The following is a 25,959-nucleotide window of genomic DNA, read 5'->3' as shown; positions in this document are numbered from 1 at the left end:
TCTTCTTGCAAAAGGGCGCGAAGCCGAAGTCCTGCCCTTCGTCTTCAGCCTGAAACAGGAACCGGAAGTTCCCAGTGGGCCACAGCGCGCGAAAGAGTGCTTGGAGAAAACCAAGGGGGCGCGCGAAGATGTCGGCTCCAGATAACGGGAATGTAGTGGTGCAGCCTCCACCCTATCAGGGTTAAGGCCGCTTTACACGCTACGATAAATCTAACGATATGTCGTCCAGGTCACGTCGTTAGTGACGCACATCCGGCCTCATTTGACATATCATAGCGTGTAACACAAATGAGCGACTGTGAACGAGCAAAAATACTCACCTTATCGTTGCTCGTTGACACGTCGCTCATTTTCAAAAAACCGAATGTCCTTCTGTGCTCCGGTTGTTCATAGTTCCCGAGGCAACACACGTCGCTCCGTGTGACACCCCGGGAACGATGGACTGCAGCTTACCTGCAGCCGCTGGCAAGGCGGAAGGAAGGAGGTGGGCGGGATGTTTACGTCTCGCTCATCTCCGTCCCTCCGCTTCTATTGGCCGCCCGCTGTGTGACGTCGCTGTGATGCCGAACGTCCCGGACTCCCCCTTCAGGAAGAGGATGTTCGCCGCCCACAGCGAGGTTGTTAGGGAGGTAAGTACGCGTGACGGGGGTTTACGACTTTGTGCGACATGGGCAACAAATTGCCCGTGCCGCACAAACGATGAAGGCGGGTGCGATCACACATGTGATCGCACAAGATATTGCCGAGTGTAAAACAGCGTTAACACTGATGCTGCGGGTGCGCGGACGCAGCGGCACGGGCGCCAGAAGCTGTCGCGCCGATCCTACCCATAACTCTGCCCTATGTACCGGGTGCGGCCTGGCTCCCTCAGTACGATGGCCGGCCAGACGCGCTACAGGGATTCAAGCAGAAGATCAGCAATGTGCTTGACATATATGCCTTGAATGGATGGCAGCAGGCATCGGTAGTACTCGGGCAGCTAACCGGCGCAGCGGAGCTGGAAGTGGAGACCTGGACAGAGGCGGATCGGGTCTCCGTAACTGCCATTTTTCAGAGGCTGGGAGGTGCATTTGAGACCCGTACAAAGGCTGAGCTGCGGATGAGGTTCTACTCTACAGTTGTAAACAGCGGCCCCAAGATAGCATCAGGGACTATGCCTTGAAGCTACAGGCAGTGCTGCGGACCCTAAGACTGACTAACAACATCAGTGAGACAGAGGGAAACAGAATGTTAGTGGAGCAGTTTCTGCAGGGTTTGGAGTCAGTAGAGGACCGCAAACAGATGCGGTTGTGGGCCTTGGAACACCCTGCTTTGGACTTTGCTACGCTAAAATAACGAGCGATTAAGGCCCTGCAGCCCCCAGAGGCACCTGACTTCCCCCTCCCAAAGCGGCAAGTAGAGCATCCCCGCTGCAAGTGAGGGCACCTGCATTGACCCTGCCTACACCGTCCCTACCAACCTGGCCTGAAACCACCGATCTGTCTACCCAGGTGCAGCAGCTGACCCGAGACATCGCCCAGATCCTAGAAGCTATGCAACTTAAGACCAGAGCCACCTCGTCAAAAGAAATTCAACCGGCTGACTGCCCTGAGGATGTTCCTTGGATGAGGAAGCGGACCTCTGCATACAAAGGATGGAGCGGCAACCAGTACAGCCCACCTGTCTGTTTCAAGTGTAGCAAGACCGGCCACTATGCCAAGAGCTGTCCTTTAAACGAGCAACCCCTGGGGCCAAGGGCCAATCCCCAGGAATAAATTGCCAAGGCCCAGCTGACTGTCGAGGGTGGTATGTCGGAGGAAGACCCATCGTTTCTATCACCCTGGACGGGATCCCGACCTCGGCACTTCTTGATACCGGCTCTCTGGTAACAACTATCCATTATGCAATGTACAAGAAGTTCTGGTTGGACGATGACTTGATCCCGCCGGACGATAGCCTTACTATCTATGCTGTTAATGGACTGCCCATGACTCAAATTGGGTTCAAAGAGTTGACCATCAAGGTGGGCCATGTAGAGTTAGCCCGGCAAGGCCTTATCGTAGTCCAGAACAACCCTAGTGACCGGAACCCGAAGATTATTTTAGGGACTAATGTGATAGAAAATTGTATGGGTGAAGTGTTGTTTTTGCTTCTACAGCTGTTAGAAACTGCAGGAGCAGGGTGACAGAGGGTCCTGCAATGTGAGATCCGAGCTCTCCTGCAGTGGCAACAGGTAAACCTATCTGGAGGAGAGATAGGTGGTGTAGGGGTAATGGATGCTGCCCCCCTAGTGGTGCCCCCAAGGAGTGAAATGTTAATCTGGTTCAGAGCAGCTGTAGGCTCCCGGGGACAAGATTACCAAGCAGTGGTGGAACCGCAGCCCCCAGAGCATTGGGCCACAGTGTTCACGGCCAAAGGGGTAGTTGATGTCCAAAAGGGGAGGGTGCCTGTGCGAGTACTTAACTGTGGGGAGGAAGAGGTCACCTTGCCACGGTACGCCACCATAGCCAAGTTGTTTACAGTTAACTCAAACGACATTTATGCAGCCGACTCACAGGGGAACCTGTTACGAGGGGGACCCGGGGAAGCGTGCCAAGATGGGAAATGGACTGCTTCCGCCGGTCAAGGTCCACTGTGCGGTGTAAGGGACCGCCGCTATGGTGGGTGAAGAGTGAGCGGGTTGCTGCTAGCGATCGTCTGGAATGTCACAGACGATCTATGTACACCGATCTGCCCTAACCCGTGAGGGTTGTATGGCACAGATCTCACGGCTCGGTGTACCTGTTGCACGGGGAAGCACAGAGGTGCCCACGCACGTGTGCCAGTGGAAGTCACGAGAATATGGCACGAGGGTAGCACAGAGGTGCCCACGCACGTGTGCTTTCAATAACCAGGTGAGTCCAAAGGAGACTTGAGGAGCTCACCTGGGACAGGAACACGGCCTGTTGACGGGGGTACTGCCGGAGCAGCAAGGCAGGAACACGGCCTGCAAACGAGGTACTGCCGGAGCAGCAAGGGCCAAGCCCACAAGAGACAGTAATGCCTGAGCAGTGGCGTGGCAGCACGCTGCCAGACATCCAAACATAGAAGGACGGTCACGCGCCGCCATGATGGCAGGGGGAGCTTTTAAGGAGGTGCAGCTCCACCCGAGGGCGGGCGCGAGGCGGAGATGATGGACTTGACCCAATCAGGGTCCACGACGTCCCAGCCTGGCCAGTCAGGATTCACCACGTCACCAGCCTTGTCATCAAGCCGTGTGACGTCAGTGAGCGAATCAGGACCCACCACGCATTGCACATGCTCACCCTCCTGCCTCTGGGAAATAGAGGCGGGATCCTCGGTCTCACAATGTGCAGAGATAACGGGAATCTCACTGCTTCCCTGAGCAGTAAACCTCTGCACATTGCGCAGCCTCGCAGACCTTCGGGGCCGCTGAGCAGGAGAGTCTGCAGCAGGCCAGGAATGGGAGACCGCTTCACTCCTTGTAACAGGAGAACCACTAGGTGTCACCCTTCTGCTGCCTCTCTGAGAAGGTATCTCCTGCACACTGCGCAGTCTGGCAGACCTTCGGCGCTGCTGAGCAAGAATGCTCGTGGCAGGCAAGGAATGGGAGACTGCCTCAGTCCTTGCCTCAGGAGAGCCACGAGATGTAACATTACCCCCCCGTCTAGGCCCCCCCCCCTGTCCGTGCTCGAAGGCCGCTATCAAACCCGGGGCGCGGATATGATCCTCCAACTCCCAGGATCTATGCTCCGGACCACGGCCAGCCCACTCCACGAGGTAGTACCTCTTGCCCTGTATGACTTTTGTCTCCACAAGTTTTGCCACCTCAGGGTCGTCGGACGGGGAGTCGGTTTGAGCCGGCAGGGACCCCGAGAATTTATTAAGTCGTACGGGTTTCAGGAGGGACACGTGAAAGGTGTTGGCTATAGCCCAGCGTGGAGGGAGCTGGAGTCGATATGCCACCGGGTTTACCTGCTGTAGTACTTTAAACGGACCCAGATACCTAGGGGCGAATTTGGCTGCCTGTACCCGTAGGTTAACATTTTTAGAGGACAGCCATACTAGGTCACCAGGGGCGAAGGATGGTGCAGGGCGGCGGCGAACATCAGCCGTTGTCACCATCCGGTCTTTAGCCCTTTTAAGAGCCTCTTGGGTGTCATCCCAGATCTCCCGGGCCTTGGTCGCCCAATCCTCCACTCTAGTATCGGGTGACGTAATGGGCATCGGAACCGGGATTCTGGGATGTTGTCCGTTATTGAGTAGGAACGGAGTCTGGCCAGAGGATTCATGGACCGAATTGTTAATGGCAAATTCGGCCCAAGGAAGGAGGTTAGCCCAGTTGTCGTGGTGCGCGGATATAAAATGGCGGAGGTAAGTTACCAAGGTCTGATTAGTCCTCTCCACTAGTCCATTGGTCTCGGGATGGTATGCGGAGGAGATGTTCAGCTCTATCTGCAGGAGCTTACAGAGCTCTCTCCAGAAGCGAGACGCGAACTGGGGACCCCGGTCGCTCACCACCTTGTCAGGCATGCCATGCAACCTAAATACATGTCGAATGAACAAGGTGGCGAGAGCACGTGACGTCGGGAGTCGTGGGAGAGGCACCAAGTGGACCATTTTAGAGAAGTGGTCCGTGATGACCCATACGACCCTGTGCCCTGCTGACTTGGGCAGATCTCCCAGGAAGTCCATCCCTACCACTTCCCAGGGACGATCCGGCACTGGCAGTGGGTGAAGAAGACCTGCCGGTCTCTGCCGGGACGGCTTATTCCGAGCACACGACATACAGGCTCCCACATATTCCTGTATGTCCTGGGGTAGTCTCGGCCACCAATAATGCCTGGTCACCAGGTCTCTGGTCCTTTTGACCCCGAAGTGACCCCCGACCTTGGATGCATGGGCCCACGATAGCACCTCGTTCCGTAGTTCAGGGGGAACGAGGGTTTTGCCAGGTGGCACCTGGTCCAAAGAAGTGGGAGTGACCATCCTCAAGCTGTCTGGGGGTAGTATAAGACGAGGCTCCTCCTCGTCCTCCTCCAACACAACCATACAACGTGACAAGGCATCGGCCCGTACGTTCTTCTCACCGGCCAGGTGGCGGATAATAAAGCGGAACCGGGAGAAGAATAAAGCCCAACGGGCCTGCCTTGGGTTCAGGCGTTGTGCTGTCTGGAGGTATGTGAGGTTTTTGTGGTCAGAAAATACCTCAAATGGATGCTTCGCACCCTCCAGGAGATGCCGCCATTCCTGGAATGCTAGTTTCATCGCCAGTAACTCCCTATGCCCTATGGAGTAGTTCCTCTCGGCCGGAGAAAAGGTCTTGGAGAAAAAGAAACACGGATGTTTCCTTCCTCGTTCGTTTTTCTGGTACAGGACTGCACCTGCACCGACCGAAGAGGCGTCTACCTCCAGTAGGAAGGGTTTGGAGATGTCTGGACGATGAAGGATGGGAGCTCTGGAGAAGTGAGTTTTGAGAGTGTGAAATGCCTCTACCGTTTCCCGTGTCCATGCTTTGGGATTAGCGCCCTTGCGGGTAAGGGCAATGATGGGTGCTGCCACCGTCGAGAAGTTGGGAATGAACTGGCGATAATAATTGATAAACCCCAAGAATCGCTGGATCGCCTTCAGCGAGCGGGGCTCAGGCCAGTTCATCACTGTCTCCAACTTCCCCGGATCCATTGCTAACCCCTGACTGGACACTATGTACCCCAGGAACGGCAAGGATTCCTGTTCAAAAATGCACTTTTCCAGCTTAGCATATAACGAATGGGTGCGGAGCCTCTTAAGTGCTCGGATGACATTCCTCCGATGGGTGGTAAGATCGGGGGAGAAGATAAGAATGTCATCCAGGTATGCAACCACGGAAAGATACAAATCCCGGAAAATGTCATTCACAAAGTCTTGAAATACGGCGGGGGCATTGCAGAGTCCGAAGGGCATTACTAGATACTCGTAGTGACCGTCCCTGGTGTTAAAGGCGGTCTTCCACTCATCGCCCTTTCGGACTCGCACTAGATTATACGCCCCGAGTAGATCCAGCTTTGTGAAGACCTTTGCCCCGCGGAATCGATCAAATAGCTCAGTAATGAGGGGCAAAGGGTATTTGTTCTTGATTGTGATTGCATTTAATCCCCTGTAATCGATACAGGGGCGCAGATCCCCTTCCTTCTTCTGAATAAAAAAGAACCCTGCACCAGCCGGTGAAATAGACTTGCGAATGAACCCCTTCGCCAGGCTGTCCTGAATATATTTGGACATAGCCTCCGTCTCTGGAGCAGAGAGTGGATACACTCTGCCCCTGGGGGGCTCGGAGCCTGGCTTCAGGTCTATTCGGCAATCATATGGCCGGTGGGGAGGAAGAGTATCTGCGGCCCTTTTGGAAAAGACATCCCTGTAGGCCTCATAAGGTGTCGGTAAACCCGGCCCCTCAGTATTCCCTGAGGACCCAACCGACCTAATGGTAGCGGGTGGTTCGGTAGTCACGAGGTGCTCTCTACAGGATCCTGCCTAGGATGAGATCTCCCCTGTTGCCCAGTTGAGTATAGGAGCATGCTGTCTCAACCAGGGAAGACCCAGTAGGATCTCATCCGTCCCCCCTGGAAGCACCAGGAAGGACACCTGCTCATGGTGTCCCGGTGGTACATCCATCCTGAGAGGGATGGTGATCTGGGTGATAGGATCGAGAAGTATGGACCCGTCGACTACCCGGACCCTGAATGGCTTGGGCAACAGAACCAGGGGAACTGAGTATCGGGTTGCCAGGGAGGTCGAGATGAAATTGCCTTCAGCGCCTGAGTCCAAGCAAGCCAGGGCAGAGAAGAGAGTAGTGCCAAACTGCAACTGGGCGCTGATAGTCAACCTAGAGGGAGAAGTAGCGTCTAGAGTCCCCCCTCTGATAGAAACTAGACGCTGTCTTTTCCCGACGGTTTGGGACATCGGGTAGCTATGTGTCCCCTCTGCCCACAGGAAAAGCAGATGACACAAGACCGAGAACCTGGGGCAGAGGAGACCACCTTGGACACCTCCATTGACTCCACGGAGTCGCCTACAGGACTGGCTGGGGGACCTGTCTGATGGAAGACGGGAGTCAGACGCTTTTTAGGCCGAGAAGACGTGGGTGCTGAAGAGACCTCGAGCCTTCGCTCCGCCTGGCGGATGTCTATGCGAGAGGCAACCTGAATCAAGGACTCTAAAGTGGCAGGCACCTCACGTGTGGCCAGTGCGTCTTTGACAAACCCTGCCAGGCCCTCCCAAAACACAGGGACAAGGACCTTATCCGGCCAGTCCAGCTCTGCGGCCAGTGTCCTAAAATGTACAGCAAAGTCCCCGACTGAAGCAGACCCTTGCCGAAGTCGTAGGAGGCGCAGCGCGGAATCGTGGGTGACTTGAGGCCCGAGGAACACCATTCTCATGGCCCCAAGATAAGCTGCTAAGTTATTCACCACACGATCTCCGCGCTCCCACAACGGCGTGGACCACTTCAGCGCTCTCCCTGTGAGCAGGGACTGGACGAAGGCTACCTTCGCCTTCTCGGTAGCGTAAAGAGTCGCGGACAGCTCTAAGTAGGTGGTAACCTGGTTTATAAAACCACAGCACTCAGAGCTGTTGCCGCTAAAGCGCTCTGGAAGCGCAAGGCGAGGAGACCTTCCGCCCAATAGCACAGCCTGGGTAGCCGCCTGGGTGGCGACTGTCGTCAGAGTAGTCTTATCGGAGGAAGACTGCTCCACTGCTGCCAATCGTGACTCCAACTGCTGCACATAACGCAGCAACTGCTGCTGCTCTTCAGCCATAGCCAGACCTTTGGCGCGACCGTAATGTTACGAGGGGGACCCGGGGAAGCGTGCCAAGATGGGAAATGGACTGCTTCCGCCGGTCAAGGTCCACTGTGCGGTGTAAGGGACCGCCGCTATGGTGGGTGAAGAGTGAGCGGGTTGCTGCTAGCGATCGTCTGGAATGTCACAGACGATCTATGTACACCGATCTGCCCTAACCCGTGAGGGTTGTATGGCCCAGATCTCACGGCTCGGTGTACCTGTTGCACGGGGAAGCACAGAGGTGCCCACGCACGTGTGCCAGTGGAAGTCACGAGAATATGGCACGAGGGTAGCCCAGAGGTGCCCACGCACGTGGGCTTTCAATAACCAGGTGAGTCCAAAGGAGACTTGAGGAGCTCACCTGGGACAGGAACACGGCCTGTTGACGGGGGTACTGCCGGAGCAGCAAGGCAGGAACACGGCCTGCAAACGAGGTACTGCCGGAGCAGCAAGGGCCAAGCCCACAAGAGACAGTAATGCCTGAGCAGTGGCGTTGCAGCACGCTGCCAGACATCCAAACATAGAAGGACGGTCGCGCGCCGCCATGATGGCAGGGGGAGCTTTTAAGGAGGTGCAGCTCCACCCGAGGGCGGGCGCGAGGCGGAGATGACGGACTTGACCCAATCAGGGTCCACGACGTCCCAGCCTGGCCAGTCAGGATTCACCACGTCACCAGCCTTGTCATCAAGCCGTGTGACGTCAGTGAGCGAATCAGGACCCACCACGCATTGCACATGCTAACCCTCCTGCCTCTGGGAAATAGAGGCGGGATCCTCGGTCTCACAATGTGCAGAGATAACGGGAATCTCACTGCTTCCCTGAGCAGTAAACCTCTGCACATTGCGCAGCCTCGCAGACCTTCGGGGCCGCTGAGCAGGAGAGTCTGCGGCAGGCCAGGAATGGGAGACCGCTTCACTCCTTGTAACAGGAGAACCACTAGGTGTCACCCTTCTGCTGCCTCTCTGAGAAGGTATCTCCTGCACACTGCGCAGTCTGGCAGACCTTCGGCGCTGCTGAGCAGGAATGCTCGTGGCAGGCAAGGAATGGGAGACTGCCTCAGTCCTTGCCTCAGGAGAGCCACGAGATGTAACAGGAACCCCCATCAGGTCCCACAGGCCGACACCAGGGACCAAGAGGAAAAATGGTGTCTGGAACTACATGTAGGCACTGAGGCTACACCTGCACATCACAAACAAGGGGTCTACAGGGTTGTCAAGGAGTACGAGCAGGTTTTTAGCAACCACCCATTGGATTTTGGGCGGATTAAAGGGGTACAGCATCACATACCCACATGCACCCCCCCCCCATTAGGGAGAGGTACAGGCCCATACCACCTGCCCATTATCAATGTGCCAAAGACATGCTCCAAAGTATGAAGGAAGCAGGAGTGATCTGAGATAGCTGCAGCTCCTGGGCGGCCCCACTGGTCCTTGTGAAGAAGAAAGATGGGACCATGCAGATGTGTGTGGACTATCGGCAGATAAACAAGATTACCCATAAGGACGCCTACCCTTTGCCCCGAATTGAGGAATCGCTAGCCGTGTTGAAGTCTGCTACCCATTTCTCTACTCTTGATCTCACCAGTGGGTACTGGCAGGTGTCAGTCGCTGAAGAAGACAGAGAGAAGACCGCATTTGCGACCCCGATGGGACTGTGAGAATTCAACAGTATGCCATTCAGGCTGTGCAACGCACCTGGGACGTTCCAACGGCTAATGGAATGCTGTTTGGGCCACTGTAACTTTGAGACGGTTCTGCTGTACTTGGATGATGTCATCATCTATTCCAAGACGTACGAGGCTCACCTGGAACACCTGGCCGAAGTGTTTGATGCCCTATCCAAATACGGGATGAAGCTCAAGACGTCCAAGTGCCATCTACTCAAACCGAAGGTCCAGTACCTTGGTCACGTGGTGTGGCACCAGACCCTGAAAAGATCACCGCCATCCAGAGCTGGTCGAAACCTACCACTGTCAAGGAGGTGCGGCAATTCCTGGGCCTGATGGGGTATTATCGGAGGTTTATTAAAGGCTACACCCAAATGGCGGCCCCCTTACAAGATCTCCTGATGGGCCAGACTACACTTGGGTGACCCTCCAAACTGCCACTCCCATGGGGCCCGGAACAAGAGAAATCTTTTGAACAAATGAAGTCTGTCCTGACAGGAGATGAGATCCTGGCTTACCCCAATTATGGCCTCCCATTCGTGTTGTACACTGACACCAGTAATGTGGGACTGGGTGCCGTCCTATCCCAAGTGCAGAAGGGCAAGGAGAAGGTGATTGCCTACGCCAGCCGTAAGTTGAGGCCAACGGAAAGGAACTCAGAGAATTAGCTCCTTCAAGCTGGAATTCCTGGCGCTCGTGTGGGCTGTGATGGAGAGGTTCAAGCACTACCTTGCTGCTGCCAAGTTCACGGTGTACACAGACAACAACCTGCTGACCCACCTGGATACAGCAAAGTTGGGAGCCCTGGAACAGCGATGGGAAGCCCGATTGGCTAACTATCATTTCATTATCAAGTATAGGGCTGGCCGCAAGAACACCAATGCAGACGCGCTGTCCAGAATGCCCCACCTGCTAGATGAAGAAGGGGGTGAAGACGACCTGGAGGAGGTCGAGCTACCCGCTTTTCACCAACCCTCTGCAGAAGAGCGACCTTGAGCAAGCGTCCAACAGCAGGAGGTGACTTGCGATCCCCTACCTCACCATGGCTGGCAGGAAGTCCAGAACCAGAATCCTGCAATCAAGCTAGTCATGCTACAGCTGTGCAGAGCTGATGCCCATCTGGGGCCGAATGCCCCAGAGGAAACTAGAAAGCTATGGCAAGATTGAGGCCGACTTTACTTACACCAGGGCAAGCTGTGTCGGAATCTGACCAATCCCAAAACTCATGAGAAGATCTGCCAGATAGTGGTTCCCAAATAGCATGTCCTTATAGTGTTGGAGGACTATTACGACGGGACTGGGCACTTTGGATGGAAAAAGCTGGAGATGCTGCTAAGGAATTGCTTTTATTGGATCGGGATGAGGGATTCCATTGAGGCTTGGTGCAGGAATTGCGGCCCCTGTGCTTTGAGGAAACAGGATGGCACCAGTCAGCGAGCGCCACTCCAGCCGATCATCACCCGGCAGCCCTTAGAGATTGTGGCTTTGGACCATGTCAAGTTAACTCCCAGCCGCATTGGATACACATATGCACTCACCATGGTTGATCACTACTCACGGTTCTTGGTGGTGGTACCTGTCAAAGACTTGACGGCTAGCACTGCAGCCAAGGCGTTCCAGGCTTATTTCTGCAGGCCGCATTGGTATCCTGAACGAGTCTTGATGGATTAAGGCCCCACTTTCGAAGCCAAGATCTTCCAAGAATTCTGTCACCTCTACGGGTGCAAGAAGATTCGCACTACCCCGTACCACGCTCAAACAAATGGAATGCGCGAGAAGATGAATCATCTGGTGATCAATTTGCTGAACACTCTTCTCTTGGAAGAACGGAATCTGTGGCCTGAGAAGCTACCGGACATAGTAGATATGTACAACCATATTCCAGTTGGATCTACGAAGTGCACCTGATGAGGGCTAGGCCCGGAAGGCTCCCAATCGACTTGGAGATGGAGGTCGAACTACCAGAGACGTATGCACCTGGGGAAGACTGGGACACCCGTCGCCAGACCCAGTATAAGCAGGTCAAGCGGTGTGTCAAATAGAACTTGAATCGCTCTTGGGAACGGTAAGAAAGAAACTTCAATAAACAAGCCAAGGCGGCCCCCTTTGCTCCCGGTGAGGTAGTGCTAAAAGGAAAACAGAAGCAGCACAAGTTAGATGACCAATGGGAGAAGGAGCCCTATGTGATACAGCCATCCAACTTTGACAATCACAAGACCTGCCTGATTAGAAAGGATCATGGGAGAACCACGGCCACGGTGTTCCAAGACCATCTCAAGAAGTGCCCAGAGCCACTCAAGCTAACAGAAGAGCCTCAACCCCAACCTCCCATGGCGGAAAGAAAGAAAAAAGTAATTCGAACCATCCTTTGTGACTCTCCAGAAGGCTGGCCTATGCAGAATGGAGCAGTAATAGTCCCTGTGTTAACATTTCCACAACCCATGGAAGAAACATAACAAGAAGGGCTTACTGACACTGCACCCACCTCAACACCTAGGGTAACACCTGTCCCCTTGCCACGCATACGAAGGGTCCTACCTGCAACACCTAGTACAGGAAGTGGGGTGGTTGTAGGGGAGGCAATTGTGTCATCAGACGAGGATGAGGGTCCAGAGTTAAGAAGGTCCACTTGTGTTAACTTTGGGCAGCCTCCACGGAGGTACAGAGAAGAATGTTGATATTAGCAGAAAAATATGGTACCGTAAAAATGTTGGGTATCTGTGTTTTCTGTTTGTTGTTTTCCACAGTTTGTTATTTTTCATATAGAAAATGTTAGAAAATGAGAGAACCAATGAAACACTAATTGCATGGGAAAGTAACATGATTTTCTCTAAATTTGCAACAGTTGGACTACGGTACAGGACTTTTAGGTGTGGTTTTATAAGGACTTCTACATTTTATAATTGATTAAAAATGGACCACGGTCACAGGACTGGCGTGACCAATACAAACCTGTGTCTTGTAAAAAAAAAACTGCACCCGTTGTGCCATTGGAGTCATCTGGCACACCCCGGGAACTTACCCCGGCCCAAGGACCTATCTAGGTTTCCAGGGGAACCAGGTTGTTTGGGTGGGGGGGTTATTGGGATCCGGGACGTTGGGACTGGACTGTTGCAGGGAGAGACCACAACGTGGAAGGTTGGGTCCCCGCTGCCATCAAAATCGGTGGCGTCCCCTGTGCAGTCGAACTCTAGTTAACAAATGTTTGAAACGGTTTAATAATGCACCTCCCCTGTGTGGGATGAACCAGTTAAAAAAAATATAAATGTTGTTAACCCTTTTTCTTTCCTTAAAAAAATAAATAAATAAATACTTGGTATTCTGTTGCTCGTGGACAAGCCACGTTTAACCAAGGGGGAATGTGACGCCCTGGCCTATCAGGTCGTCACAAGGGTGCCGTGCAATTTGCCCTTCTGCATGGTACCCGCTCCTCCTTGGTTACGAGTCCTGTCACTTTGGTGTTGCTACCAACAGGTGTACACAAATCGTGAGGAACACTCTGCACCACACCCACCAAACACCCATTGGGCAGCCTGAGGGGAATAGGGCCACCCAGATGGAGGGCTGGTGGAAGGAGGGCAGAAGTATCAGTGAAGTTAGTGAGTTGTAGAGTGGAGGTAGAAGGAGAGACAGCGGTGACAGTCCAGATCACGCTGTGGAGCTGGGCTCTTGTACCCGTCGCAGGTGCCAGATGTTGGCCTGGCCAGAAGGAGCTGGAACCCCGGTCGAAGGGGGTAGTGGCAGGGGGCATGGTGCTGCTACAGAGAGCAGGCCGGCTGCCTTGTGCTACAACCGGGCAGGGACCAGGGCACGACAGGGTACGCGGACCCTAGGCTGGGAAGTAGCTTCATGCAGCCCAGTAATTCACCCGACGGGAATGGAATCTACAGGAACCGTTCCCCACCCGCTCCAGAATCGGGGTACTAGCGCAACGAGGGGGATAGGACTTCCCACAACCATCCAGAAAATCCCAAGCGTGAACCCTGAGAGCAAGCTCACCCTGCTAGCCACGCAGGTGAACGGGACCCGAAACGCTTCAAGTCTAAGGGATACACACGTAAGACACACAGTGCCAAGGGACAAGGCTTCAGGTCAACAAGCAGCACCAAGAGAACACGGACCCAGCGTGCCCATACAAGGACCACAGAGTGCTCAAGAGTTTGGTTTACCTGGTGTCAGCGTCAGTGACTTTGGACTGTGTGAGTACATGTTACCCCCCTTGCACCCAATGGGTTCCCCACGCCATCCATCACTGGGCCCCAGGACACCACTCCCCTGCCCACAGAGGGGTTAACAACTTCCGCTGCCACGCACCAGCGTCCCCAGGCTCCCCAAACCAGCAGCGGTGATCCCTCACGTTACAACACATCGTGGGTGGCATCACGAACACTACCCAAAAAAAAACCCCTTTTTATTTCGAGAGGCCACGCGACCCCACCTCGGGTCCAGAGACCCCACGAGCCACTGCAGATCCAAATCCGAGCAGCCCGTCAGCTGTCGCGGGGGCGGCAAACATACATCACATAAAATATGCTGGAACTGCTACAGTGCCTACAAGTAGTATTCAACCCCCTGCAGATTTAGCAGGTTTGATAAGATGCAAATAAGTTAGAGCCTGCAAACTTCAAACAAGAGCAGGATTTATTAACAGATGCATAAATCTTACAAACCAACAAGTTATGTTGCTCAGTTAAATTTTAATAAATTTTTAACATAAAAGTGTAGGTCAATTATTATTCAACCCCTAGGTTTAATATTTTGTGGAATAACCCTTGTTTGCAATTACAGCTAATAATCGTCTTTTATAAGACCTGATCAGGCCGGCACAGACCTCTGGAGTTATCTTGGCCCACTCCTCCATGCAGATCTTCTCCAAGTTATCTAGGTTCTTTGGGTGTCTCATGTGGACTTTAATCTTGAGCTCCTTCCACAAGTTTTCAATTGGGTTAAGGTCAGGAGACTGACTAGGCCACTGCAACACCTTGATTTTTTCCCTCTTGAACCAGGCCTTGGTTTTCTTGGCTGTGTGCTTTGGGTCATTGTCTTGTTGGAAGGTGAAATGACGACCCATCTTAAGATCCTTGATGGAGGAGCGGAGGTTCTAGGCCAAAATCTCCAGGTAGGCCGTGCTATCCATCTTCCCATGGATGCGGACCAGATGTCCAGGCCCCTTGGCTGAGAAACAGCCCCACAGCATGATGCTGCCACCACCATGCTTGACTGTAGGGATGGTATTCTTGGGGTCGTATGCATTGCCATCCAGTCTCCAAACGTCACGTGTGTGGTTGGCACCAAAGATCTCGATCTTGGTCTCATCAGACCAGAGAACCTTGAACCAGTCTGTCTCAGAGTCCTCCAAGTGATCATGAGCAAACTGTAGACGAGCCTTGACATGACGCTTTGAAAGTAAAGGTACCTTACGGGCTCATCTGGAATGGAGACCATTGCGGTGGAGTACGTTACTTATGGTATTGACTGAAACCAATGTCCCCACTGCCATGAGATCTTCCCGGAGCTCCTTCCTTGTTGTCCTTGGGTTAGCCTTGACTCTTCGGACAAGCCTGGCCTCGGCACAGGTGGAAACTTTCAAAGGCTGTCCAGGCCGTGGAAGGCTAACAGTAGTTCCTTAAGCCTTCCACTTCCGGATGATGCTCCCAACAGTGGAGACAGGTAGGCCCAACTCCTTGGAAAGGGTTTTGTACCCCTTGCCAGCCTTGTGACCCTCCACGATCTTGTCTCTGATGGCCTTGGAATGCTCCTTTGTCTTTCCCATGTTGAGCATGTATGAGTGCTGTTCACAAGTTTGGGGAGGGTCTTAATTAGTCAGAAAAGGCTGGAAAAAGAGATAATTAATCCAAACATGTGAAGCTCATTGTTCTTTGTGCCTGAAATACTTCTTAATACTTTAGGGGAACCAAACAGAATTCTGGTGGTTTGAGGGGTTGAATAATAAATGACCCTCTGAATAAACTTTTCACAATTTAAAAAAAAAATAAAAAAAGAAATAACATTCTTTTTTGCTGCAGTGCATTTCACACTTCCAGGCTGATCTACAGTCCAAATGTCACAATGCCAAGGTAATTCCGAATGTGTAAACCTGCTATATCTGCAGGGGGGTTGAATACTACTTGTAGGCACTGTATATACATTACATAGGATACAGTGAGACCGCTGTATATGCGTCACATAGGATACACTGAGGCTGCTCTACATATTACTATATAGTATACACTGAGGCTACTGTATACATCACATAGGATATACACTGAGACTGTTATATTGCATACATCACATATCATACACGGAGACTGCTGAATACATCACATATCATACACTGAGACTGCTGCATATATATCACACAGGATACACTAAGACTTTACTGTATACATCACATATAATCTACTGAGGCTGCAGTATACATTACATGGGGTACACTAAGGCTGTTGTATATGTCAAGTAGATCGAAAATTCTTAAATCCTAGTCAGCATTGGACTTCAGCATACAAAGTGAATATACACAAAGTTGATTTGCAAAAAATAATTCAAGTTTATTTATATTACAAGATACAAGAAGTAATAATAATAATAATAATAATAATAATAAGACTGCCTCAAAAGCAGGAGGGACACATGAAAATGGACCTTAGAAATAATGCATATGATTTTTGCTTTGAAGATTATAAATTTGTTCTAATTAATTTATTTTGCTGATCAATTTCATGTAGAATGATTACAAAATAAAAAAACTACTTCATAATTATAAAATGATAGTCGCTACTCACTTATCATTGCGCTTTAAGGCAATAAGTGCTTTGTGTTCGAGTCCCTTCACATTCTGTGTGATCTCTTCTATGTCCTCTGTTTTCACAAGTCGTTTCTTCATGCCAGTAATGTCACACATTAGAATCTAGAATAACGAGACTTTTATTATTTCTAGAAAATACATAGTCACATCAGACTTTCAGTTTTGTTTTTCTACAGCAAGTAAAGTTGAATGGCCGATACCTCAAGTTGTGATGAAGACTGAGCGTCAAACAAAACGTTAACATAAACATCGTAAGCAGCCTAAAGAGAAAATAGTATATTAATATAAAGCACTATATTGCAAATAATTACAATTTATAATAAAATGACAAATATTTCCTAGCACTGTAAGACTGCAGCTGGAATGGTTATTGTATAACGGTCCTTTAAAATATTTTTTTTATCATAAATGAATACTACACGGTAAAATAAGTAACTTTATAATATATGTTATCATAGAAATCTAGTTCTTTCTCCTCTTGGACCGATCATTCATTTTCCAAATCCTCAATTCATGGGTAAAATCTGGGTTCACTGAATATAGACTTTCTCCTTACTTAAATAGATCACAGTGCTTAGGGGCATGCCATCATAGTGGCAGACCACACAGTCATTATGGGGAGCATGAGTTAGGTGGACCCAATGCCGCTCGCCACTGAGTCTTTCCTCCACCCATTATCACAATTTCAACAGAATCCATATTCTCAAAGAGTTCAATAGAATGGTTGATCTGGGAGCCAGCAGCACTATTCAGCCTGTGAGTTTGAGACTCAGCTCGCTGCAGGCGCAATTACATTACTACATCACCTGCAGGGTGAACCTCATTCCTATACTACACAGACCAGAATAGAGTCCTGGAGAAATTAGGCTAGGTTCATACTGTTTATTTTTAAATGTCAGTATTTGTAGGGCTTGGAGACCATCAAACTGAGTGAGGTGCTGGGGGGCTATTATAATGAGAGAGGGGTTGTGGGGCTATTATACTCAGTGGGGGGTGAACTGTGGGGTCATCATATTGAGTGAGGTGATGTGAAGGCCATCATACTGAGTTAGTTGCTGTGAGAGCCATCATACTGAGGGGGGAAACTGTGGGGCCATCATAATAAGTGAGGTGCTGTGGGGGCCATAATAATAAGTGAGGGGTTGTGGGGCTACAATACTGCATGGTGGGTGGATTGTGGGGACCATCCTATTGAGTGTGGGGATCTGAAGACCTTCATACTAAGTGAGTTGCTGTGAGAGCGATCATACAGAGTCAGGGACTGTGGGGGACATCATAATGAGTGAGGGGAGGTCAAGGCCCTCATACTGAGTGAGGGGCTGTGAGGTCCATCATATTGAGTGGGGAACTGTGGGGCCATTATAATGAGTGTGGGGTTTTGGATCGGGCCATGCACAGGGCAATATTGCCAGAAGTGGGAAAGGTGGTGTCATTATGTGAGAAAATGATGTCACTGTATGAGGAGGCACCGACTTTGCTGAAGATAAAGATGGTGGCGACGAAGATAAAGATGGTGGAGGATGGCGCGTTGGAAGGAAGAAGCTCCACCCATCGTGGGCATAACATCTTGAAAGAGTGCCAAAACGTGCCTGGATGAAGAGTTTCTCTGAATTGAACAGACACCTTTTGGTGAATGGAGCCAGCATTGGAGCAGTGTCCCATGTCATTTGGGCAATATGTTGCCACAGGACGGTCACCCAAAGAAGGGGAGAGGTGAAACTGGAACTTTGAGGGCTTGCGGAGCCCTGTTGTAGTTATGAGCGAGTACGCTTGTCACTACTCGGTACTCGCACGAGTATCACTGTACTTGGGCTACTCGGCGGGTACCGAGTAATCTTGCGATACTCGTGCTGTACTCGTGGTCTTCATCCCTGCATGTTGGCGCTCTTTTGAGAGCCAGCCCTCATGCAGGGATTGGCTGGCAGACCAATGCAATGCCACAGCCCTGTTAGTTGTGGAATTGCAGTGATTGGCCGGCCCGCACAGCGTGAGCCTTTATACCAGCGGGCGCGCTGTGCTCTGCACACAGCCATCCAAAGAGTCAGTGCAGGGAGAGTGTTGCTGCTTCAGGGAAAGGTTTGCGGCCCTTTATAGTTAGTTCCGGAGCAGGGCTGCAAACAGTGTGACCAGAAGTCCTTCTCAGGACTATTGTAGTTGTATACAGGCAGGCAAGGTATAGCCAGGTCGGAGTACAGAAGCAGAGTCCTTCTCAGGACTATTGTAGCGGTATACAGGCAGGCAAGGTATAGCCAGGTCGGAGTACAGAAGCAGAGTCCTTCTCAGGACTATTGTAGCTGTATACAGGCAGGCAGGGTATAACCAGGTCGGAGTACAGGAGAAGAGTCCTTCTCAGGACTATTGTTGCTGTATACAGGCAGGGCAGGCAGGATATAGCCAGGTCGGAATACAGGCTAGTGACCAGAAGAGTCCTTCTCAGGACTATTGTGACTGTATACAGGCAGGCAGGCAGGGTATATAGCCATTCCTAGTGGTGACTGTATACCAGCCTTCATCATATCTGGGGCTGGTGTACACAGTCTAAAACAGTCCTGATAGTGTCAGACTTCTCAGTAATTGTCGCTCCTAAAAAGCTGTTAGGTTCTTAGTGCGTCCGTGCGTGCATTTAAAAACCGTACGTGTGTGCCTGTCGGTGGCAGCATATAGGTGCAATTGTGTGCGTTTTGCACAAACTTGGAAATAACGCACAAGTCTAGTGAATAATACACGTCAGCAGTGTCTGATAGCGTCAAACTTCTCAGTAATTGTCGCTCCTAAAAACCTATTAGGTTCTTAGTGCGTCCGTGCTTGCAGTTAAAAACCGCATGTGTGTGCCTGTCGGTGGTAGCGTACAGGTGCACTTGTGTGCGTTTTGCACAAACTTGGATATAACGCACAAGTCTAGTGAATAATACACGTCAGCAGTGTCTGATAGTGTCAAACATCTCAGTAATTGTCGCTCCTAAAAACCTGTTAGGTTCTTAGTGTGTCCATGCTTGCATTTAAAAACCGCACGTGTGTGCCTGTCGGTGGCAGCGTACAGGTGCACTTGTGTGCGTTTTGCACAAACTTGGATATAACGCACAAGTCTAGTGAATAATACACGTCAGCAGTGTCTGATAGTGTCAAACTTCTCAGTAATTGTTGCTCCTAAAAACCTGTTAGGTTCTTAGTGCGTCCGTGCTTGCATTTAAAAACCGCACGTGTGTGCCTGTCGGTGGCAGCGTACAGGTGCACTTGTGTGCGTTTTGCACAAACTTGGATATAACGCACAAGTCTAGTGAATAATACACGTCAGCAGTGTCTGATAGTGTCAAACTTCTCAGTAATTGTTGCTCCTAAAAACCTGTTAGGTTCTTAGTGCGTCCGTGCTTGCATTTAAAAACCGCACGTGTGTGCCTGTCGGTGGCAGCGTACAGGTGCACTTGTGTGCGTTTTGCACAAACTAGGATAATTACGCACAAGTCTAGTGAATACACATCAGCACAGCATTGCAAAATGCGCAAGGGCGTTGGCAACGAACAAGGAAGTGGACGTGATGGTGGTGCAGGCAGAGGTGCCCTGGCAAAGGAAAATACTACAAAGACTCACCTCCTCAAAATGGGCACATTAGACTCAAGAGGCCTTCATGTACGTCTCTTCTCAGGGACATCGGAGTGCCACACAATGTTTTCACGTAAAATCTTTCATGTAATCTCAAAAAGTAACATACACCAGCTCTATCTCACAATTGGGTATGTGCCCTTAACATTTCCGCCATGAAAATTCATTTTGGTGTCATTTTGGAAGGTTTTCTGGTGAGTCCGTAAAAATGGCGTAAAACTCGGACAAAATTGTTCACACCTGTGACTTTTGAGTGATAAATGCTTCAAGGGGTCTTCCCCATGCTGTTGCCATGTCATTTGAGCACTCTTCTGAGACTTTTGTGACATTTTTAGGGTTTCTACATGCTGCCGGGGGGTCATTTCATAAAAATACTCAGGTCTCCCATAGGATAACATTGGGCTCGGTGCTCGGGCCGAGTACGCGAGTATCTTGGGATGCTCGACCCGAGCCTCGAGCACCCGAGCTTTTTGGTACTCGCTCATCACTACCCTGTTGGAAAATAAAGGACTGATGACCCAAGTACTTGTTGGTGTAATGCTTGCCACTACATTACGGGGTTGCATGAACGGAAGGGTAGTCAGGAGAGCTGGGGTCTGGTAACAGGAGGTCACGAATCATCATATGGGGTAAACAGAGACGTAGTCAGGGCATAATCCGAGGGTCATGATACCAGAATTGCATGCAGTATCAAAAAGGAGCAAGTAAAGACATTGTCAGATAACGGTCCGTGGTATAAGACAGGAATGCACAACGGGAATAGAAAGGGGCAGAGGCAAGTCCAATAACAGTCCGGGGTTAGAATACCAATACTAGCAGACACACAAACTATGGCAAAACAGCAGAGTCAGAGAATACAACTGGCAGAGTACTGGGGGAGCATGCTCAGTAAAGAAGCCTTAGCAATAACCTGGAAGATGGAATAGCTGAGTAACCAGCACCTTCCAGAACCAACATGGACTCCAGTATAGTGACCAAGTTGCTAGTTAATTAACAAAGACGGCGCCGCAGACCATCATCTCCAAGGAAAAGATGCTCGGCACAAGGAATGGACACACTGGCAGATCAGTAAGCAATGCAGAGCAACTCCAGATCTGTGAGATGCTCTGCACAAAGAATCATGACAATAAACCCTCGTCAAGGGGGAGGGCCACTGGACCCCCAGGTTTCCCAGGAAACCTCCGATGGAAGGCTGTGACCAGACAACTGGCTCTAACCAAAATGGGCCGGAATCCAAGATCTCTCTTCGGGTCCGTACCCATTCCAATGAATCAAGTATTGAACAGAATTACGGACCCTATGAGAGTCAACGATCCTCTATTCTTCATAATCCAACCCACCGTCAATAGGAACAGGAGAAGGTGGGGATGAGGGAGACAGGGCCGAGGTAACAAACCTTTTTAATAGGGACTTATGAAACACATTTGGGATTTGCCAAGACTGAAGCAGCTTTAGTCTAAATGCAACAAGATTTATCATCTCCACAATCTCTTATGGTCCAATAAACTTAGGACCCAACTTAGTGGAGGGTACCTTGAGTTTAATACTTTTTGAAGACAACCAAACCTAATCCCAACTTCTTCACCAATCCAGAGTCAATAAAGTTCATAGAAGACCCACAGTCAATGAAAGCAGGTGCTGAAATGAATCGATTCTCAAAGAACAGTTCCACATTCACCAATACTATACTTGAGGAGTTAAGCGGTACCTGGAAGTCTGGGTGACCTCCTTGATAATCACCCAGACTTAAGGGCCCGTTACACGCTACGATATATCTTACGATATGTCGTCTGGGTCACGTCGTTAGTGACGCACATCCGGCATCATTTGACATATCATAGCGTGTGACAGTTACGAGCGACTGTGAACGAGCAAAAATACTCACCTTATCATTGCTCGTTGACACGTCGCTCATTTTCAAAAGGTCGAACGTCCTTCTGCGCACCGGTTGTTTATCGTTCTCGAGGTAGTACACATCGCTCCGTGTGACACCCCGGGAACGATGAACTGCAGCTTACCTGCATCCCACCGGCAATGCGGAAGGAAGGAGGTGGGCGGGATGTTACCTCCCGCTCATCTGCGCCCCTCCGCTTCTATTGGGCGGCCGCTGTGGGACATCGCTGTGACGCCAAACGTCCCTCCCCCTTCAGGAAGAGGATGTTCACCACCCACAGCGAGGTTGTTTGGAAGGTAAGTATGTGTGATGGGGGTTACCGACTTTGTGCAACCCGGGCAACAAATTGCCCCTGTTGCACAAACGATGGGAGCGTGTGCAATCACACATGCGATCGCATAATAAATCGCCGTGTGTAAAGCGGCCTTTAGGCATTTACCAACGACTTGTCTGCAGGAGGGCAATATAAGCAGTCCTTCCGGTAATGCCTAGTGCGACCACAGTAGAAGCAAAGCCTGAGCTCGCGACACCGTCTCCTCTCCTTTTAATTAGAACTGGCTGCACCAACTTCCATAGACTCCACCACATTGAGATAATCCCAGCTGGGAGGACTGAAGGGAAACTCCTGTCGAACCTCTTGTCTCTCCCGTATTCTACGGTCCATATGGATAATCTGAGTCATGGCTTCCCCCAGTGTACTCGGAGGGGGATGGTGAGTAAGAGCATCCTTTAAAGTATCCAACAGGCCTCTGAAAAACTGACACTTTAGAGCTGCATCATTCCACAGGACCTCAGATGACCACTGTCTGAACTCCAAACTATACAACTCTGCAGTGCGGCCTCCCTGTGTCAGATTCATGATCTTAGTCTTTGTCACCAAAGGACTCTGTCAGGTTCATCATAACTCTGTCCCAGGACGTCAAAAAAGGCGTCAACGGAAGACCGTTCTGTGGCTACTGGAGATAGAGAAAATGCCCAGGTCTGTGGACTCCCCATTAAAAGGGACATAACAACTCTCACCCGTTGGGACTCATTCCTTGATGATCGGGATCGTAACACAAAAAATAATTTACACCTCTCCCTAAAGACTCTGAACTGGTCCTTCTCCCCTGAGAACCTATCAGGGAGAGCTACCAAGGGTTAAGGGGAGCTTAATTGCATGTCAGTCGGTAGTGAGAGGTTCTGGAACGTACCAACATTACTAGAAAATTGCCCCTGCAACTGAGTCTGAGAAGAAGCTAATCTCTGCCGGCGATGGTATGGCCTCGGAAAGCCGGGCTGGCTGGTGCTCCACGACTGGATTGGAGATGGGTCTCGCCTCCGGGCAGGGCAGTAAAGTTAAGAGGGTCTGCGTGCACGACCCGGTTCTCATGGGCCCACACTGCTGCCACCATTCTCCGCACCTTTTCTTTCCAGTCCACGACCTGTTGAAGTGACTGTAACCGCACCCGGATGGAAAACTAGGCTAATTCTCCTTCCAGCCAGGCAGCGGTTCCCGGTACAGGAAGGCTGGACTCCCAATCCTCTGGAGCAGCCATCCTGTTTTTCCTAGTGTCCAGAAACTTCGTTGCAGGTGTTCTGGCGTCCCTGCACCAGCATCCGCTCTCACATCCTGGATGCTCCGCTTGGTGTTTCTCAACGCTCTCTTGTGGGACTTGAGCACCTCTGGGAACTTCCAGGTCAGGTTACTGCTTACAGGAGTCATGGACGGGGTTTCTCTTCATGCCTTTTGGTCTCCTGTGGCACAGTTATTTTTCACAGCAAAATGGCGGCGGTTTTTCAAACAATAAAGTTCAGTCCATATAACACAGCTTTTAAGGCACACGTCACCCGGTTTGACCGGGTCCAGTTCAATCCTGTTTGTGACGCCAGGAAAAAAGGGTTGTAGCTCCCAGGGATATAGGGTACTCGGTTCCGGGCAGTGTCTCTGTTGGGGATGTAACGGTGGTTACCCGGTTCCGTGCCCTTTTTGTAATTGGGATATTTACAGGGGAGAATGAAATAATGTTCACTTGTGACACCACTTACGGTGTTGCGGCTAAGTGTAGGGAGCCGCCGCTGCAGAATGTCTCTACTGGGGCTGATGGTATTGGTAGCTAGTATGGTAGTCCCTCCGCAAGTAGGGTTTTGCCCCAGAGGGTGTATGGTGCAGTGGGCGTTGGAAGAAGGTAGTCCACACAGGTTTTCAGTGCAACTGGTTTACTCACTTTCTGCAGATGTTAACTGGTTGACCGAGGCCGGCTGGTTTCACCTCCAGGTTCCCTTCGCCCCAGTGCCAGTTTGGTTCTCTGGTACTTTCTTCCCCTGCAGCTGTCTCTGGTAAGTGAGTCCCAGTGGTATAGAACACTGGGGGTCCCCGTTCTGTGGTTTGTCCACTTCTGTCCGCCTGATGGTAGCGTGAACCCTGTGGGGTTGGAGTCTCTGGTCCTGTCCCCAGTTCTCCCTTTGCTACTGAGTCTTCGGATTCTTTAGGGTCAGCAAACATAGTAGCCTGCTTTTACTAAGGCCCCCTTCACACGTCCGTGAAACACGTGCGTGTTTGTTGCGTTTCCGTGTATACCGCAGACACGGACAAACATGCACCAATGTTAATCTATGTTTGAGGTCACACGTGCGTTATTTCATAATGTCCGTGTGTGCGTGTCCGTGATCCCTATGTGTTTCCGTGTTGAAGCATGTCCGTTTTCTGCACGGAGCATGCACACATGGACCCACTGAAAGTCTATGGGTATGTTCGCACACGTTAGTAAACACGTATGCATCTCCCTATGGTCCGTGTCAGTTTGGTGTTTTTTTCTAGCGATGTCGGTCATTCTTTCTATTTCTGTGTATGTCGGTCAATCTCCCTCAGTCCGTCGGTCGGTCTCTCTGTCTGTCTGTCGGTCTCTCTCTCTGTCTGTCCCTCTCTCACAGTCTGTCGGTCAGTCTCCCCCCTCTCTCATACTTACCATTTCCCAATCACCGGTGCGGCACTGCACAGCTGTAAAAAAAACTCCGGTGGCTTTTACTATTTTGAAAAAGCCGGCCGCTCATTAAACAATCTCATATTCCCTGCTTTCCCCGCCCACCGGCGTCTATGATTGGTTGCAGTTAGACACACCCACACGCTGAGTGACAGCTGTCTCATTGCAACCAATCACAGCAGCTGGTGGGCGGGTCTATACTGTGCAGTTAAAAAAAAAAAATTAAAAAAAAACGACGTACGGTTCCCCCCCATTTTGATAACAGCCAGGGTAAAGCCACACGGCTGAAGGCTGGTATTCTCAGGATGGGGAACTCCACGTTATGGGGAGCACCCCAGCCTAACAATATCAGCCAGCAGCCGCCCAGAATTGCCGCATCCATTCGATGCGACAGTTCTGGAACTCTACCCGGCTTTTCCCGATTTGCCCTGGTGCGTTGGCAATCGGGGTAATAATGGCAGCAGCCCATAACTGTCAATAAGTCCTAGATTAATCATTGCAGGCGTCTATGAGACACCCCCAATGATTAATCTGTAAGTTACAGTAAATAAACACACACAGTGAAAAAACCCTTTATTTGAAGTAATAAACACTATAAAAAATCCGCGTTCACCAATTTATTATGCCCCAAATACCCATCCATGTCCGACGTAATCCACGGAGGTCCAGCGTCGCTTCCAGCTCTGCTACATGAAGGGGACAGGAGCTGCAGAAGAACACCGCCGCTCCTGTCACCTCCACGCAGTAACTGAGGTGAGTATCGTGATCAGCTGTGCTGTCACTCAGGTTACTCGCGGCCACCGCTGGATCCTCCACCTGTGACAGCAAGTCGCCGAGTGACAGCGATGAAGTCACAGGTGAGTTGCCGTCACGAGTAGAGGATCCAGCTTGCCGCGGGTAACCTGAGTGACGGCAGCGCTAATCGCGCTGCTCACTTCTGTCACTCAGGGGATTAGTGGTCACCGGTGAGTCATTCACGGGTGACCGCTAATCAGGACGCGACACAGACAGAGCCGCGGTATGACAATGAAGTTGGGTGAAGTTCACCCGAGTTCATGCTCAGCGAGCGACTCTGTCTGCTGTCAACGGGTATGTAGCAACAACATGTTACATCACACACAGAACATTTCACACGGACATTACACTCACATGTCAGTTATGTTTCACATGCACCCACGGACATTACACACGCACACACGGCTAGCATACGCCATTCACACAGATGCCACACGGAC

The 25,959-nt window shown here is 50.9% G+C and overlaps 1 protein-coding gene across 1 annotated transcript in view; it reads right to left on the bottom strand.

Moving 5' to 3' along the window:
* C3H6orf118 (chromosome 3 C6orf118 homolog) overlaps positions 1–25,959 on the bottom strand; it is a 582,436-nt gene that overhangs the window by 340,922 nt on the left and 215,555 nt on the right. Inside the window, exons 3-4 of the mRNA XM_075339774.1 lie at positions 16,468–16,527; positions 16,245–16,369 (exon numbers count right to left, since the gene is read on the bottom strand). Coding sequence (XP_075195889.1) covers positions 16,245–16,369; positions 16,468–16,527 — 185 coding nt within the window. The remainder of the gene's footprint in view (positions 1–16,244; positions 16,370–16,467; positions 16,528–25,959) is intronic.

This window comes from Anomaloglossus baeobatrachus, chromosome 3 (assembly GCF_048569485.1).
Source record: "Anomaloglossus baeobatrachus isolate aAnoBae1 chromosome 3, aAnoBae1.hap1, whole genome shotgun sequence".
Classification (NCBI taxonomy): Eukaryota; Metazoa; Chordata; class Amphibia; order Anura; family Aromobatidae; genus Anomaloglossus; species Anomaloglossus baeobatrachus.
Note: the sequence above shows the minus strand (reverse complement) of the source record. Positions and strands in the feature narration are given on the sequence as shown.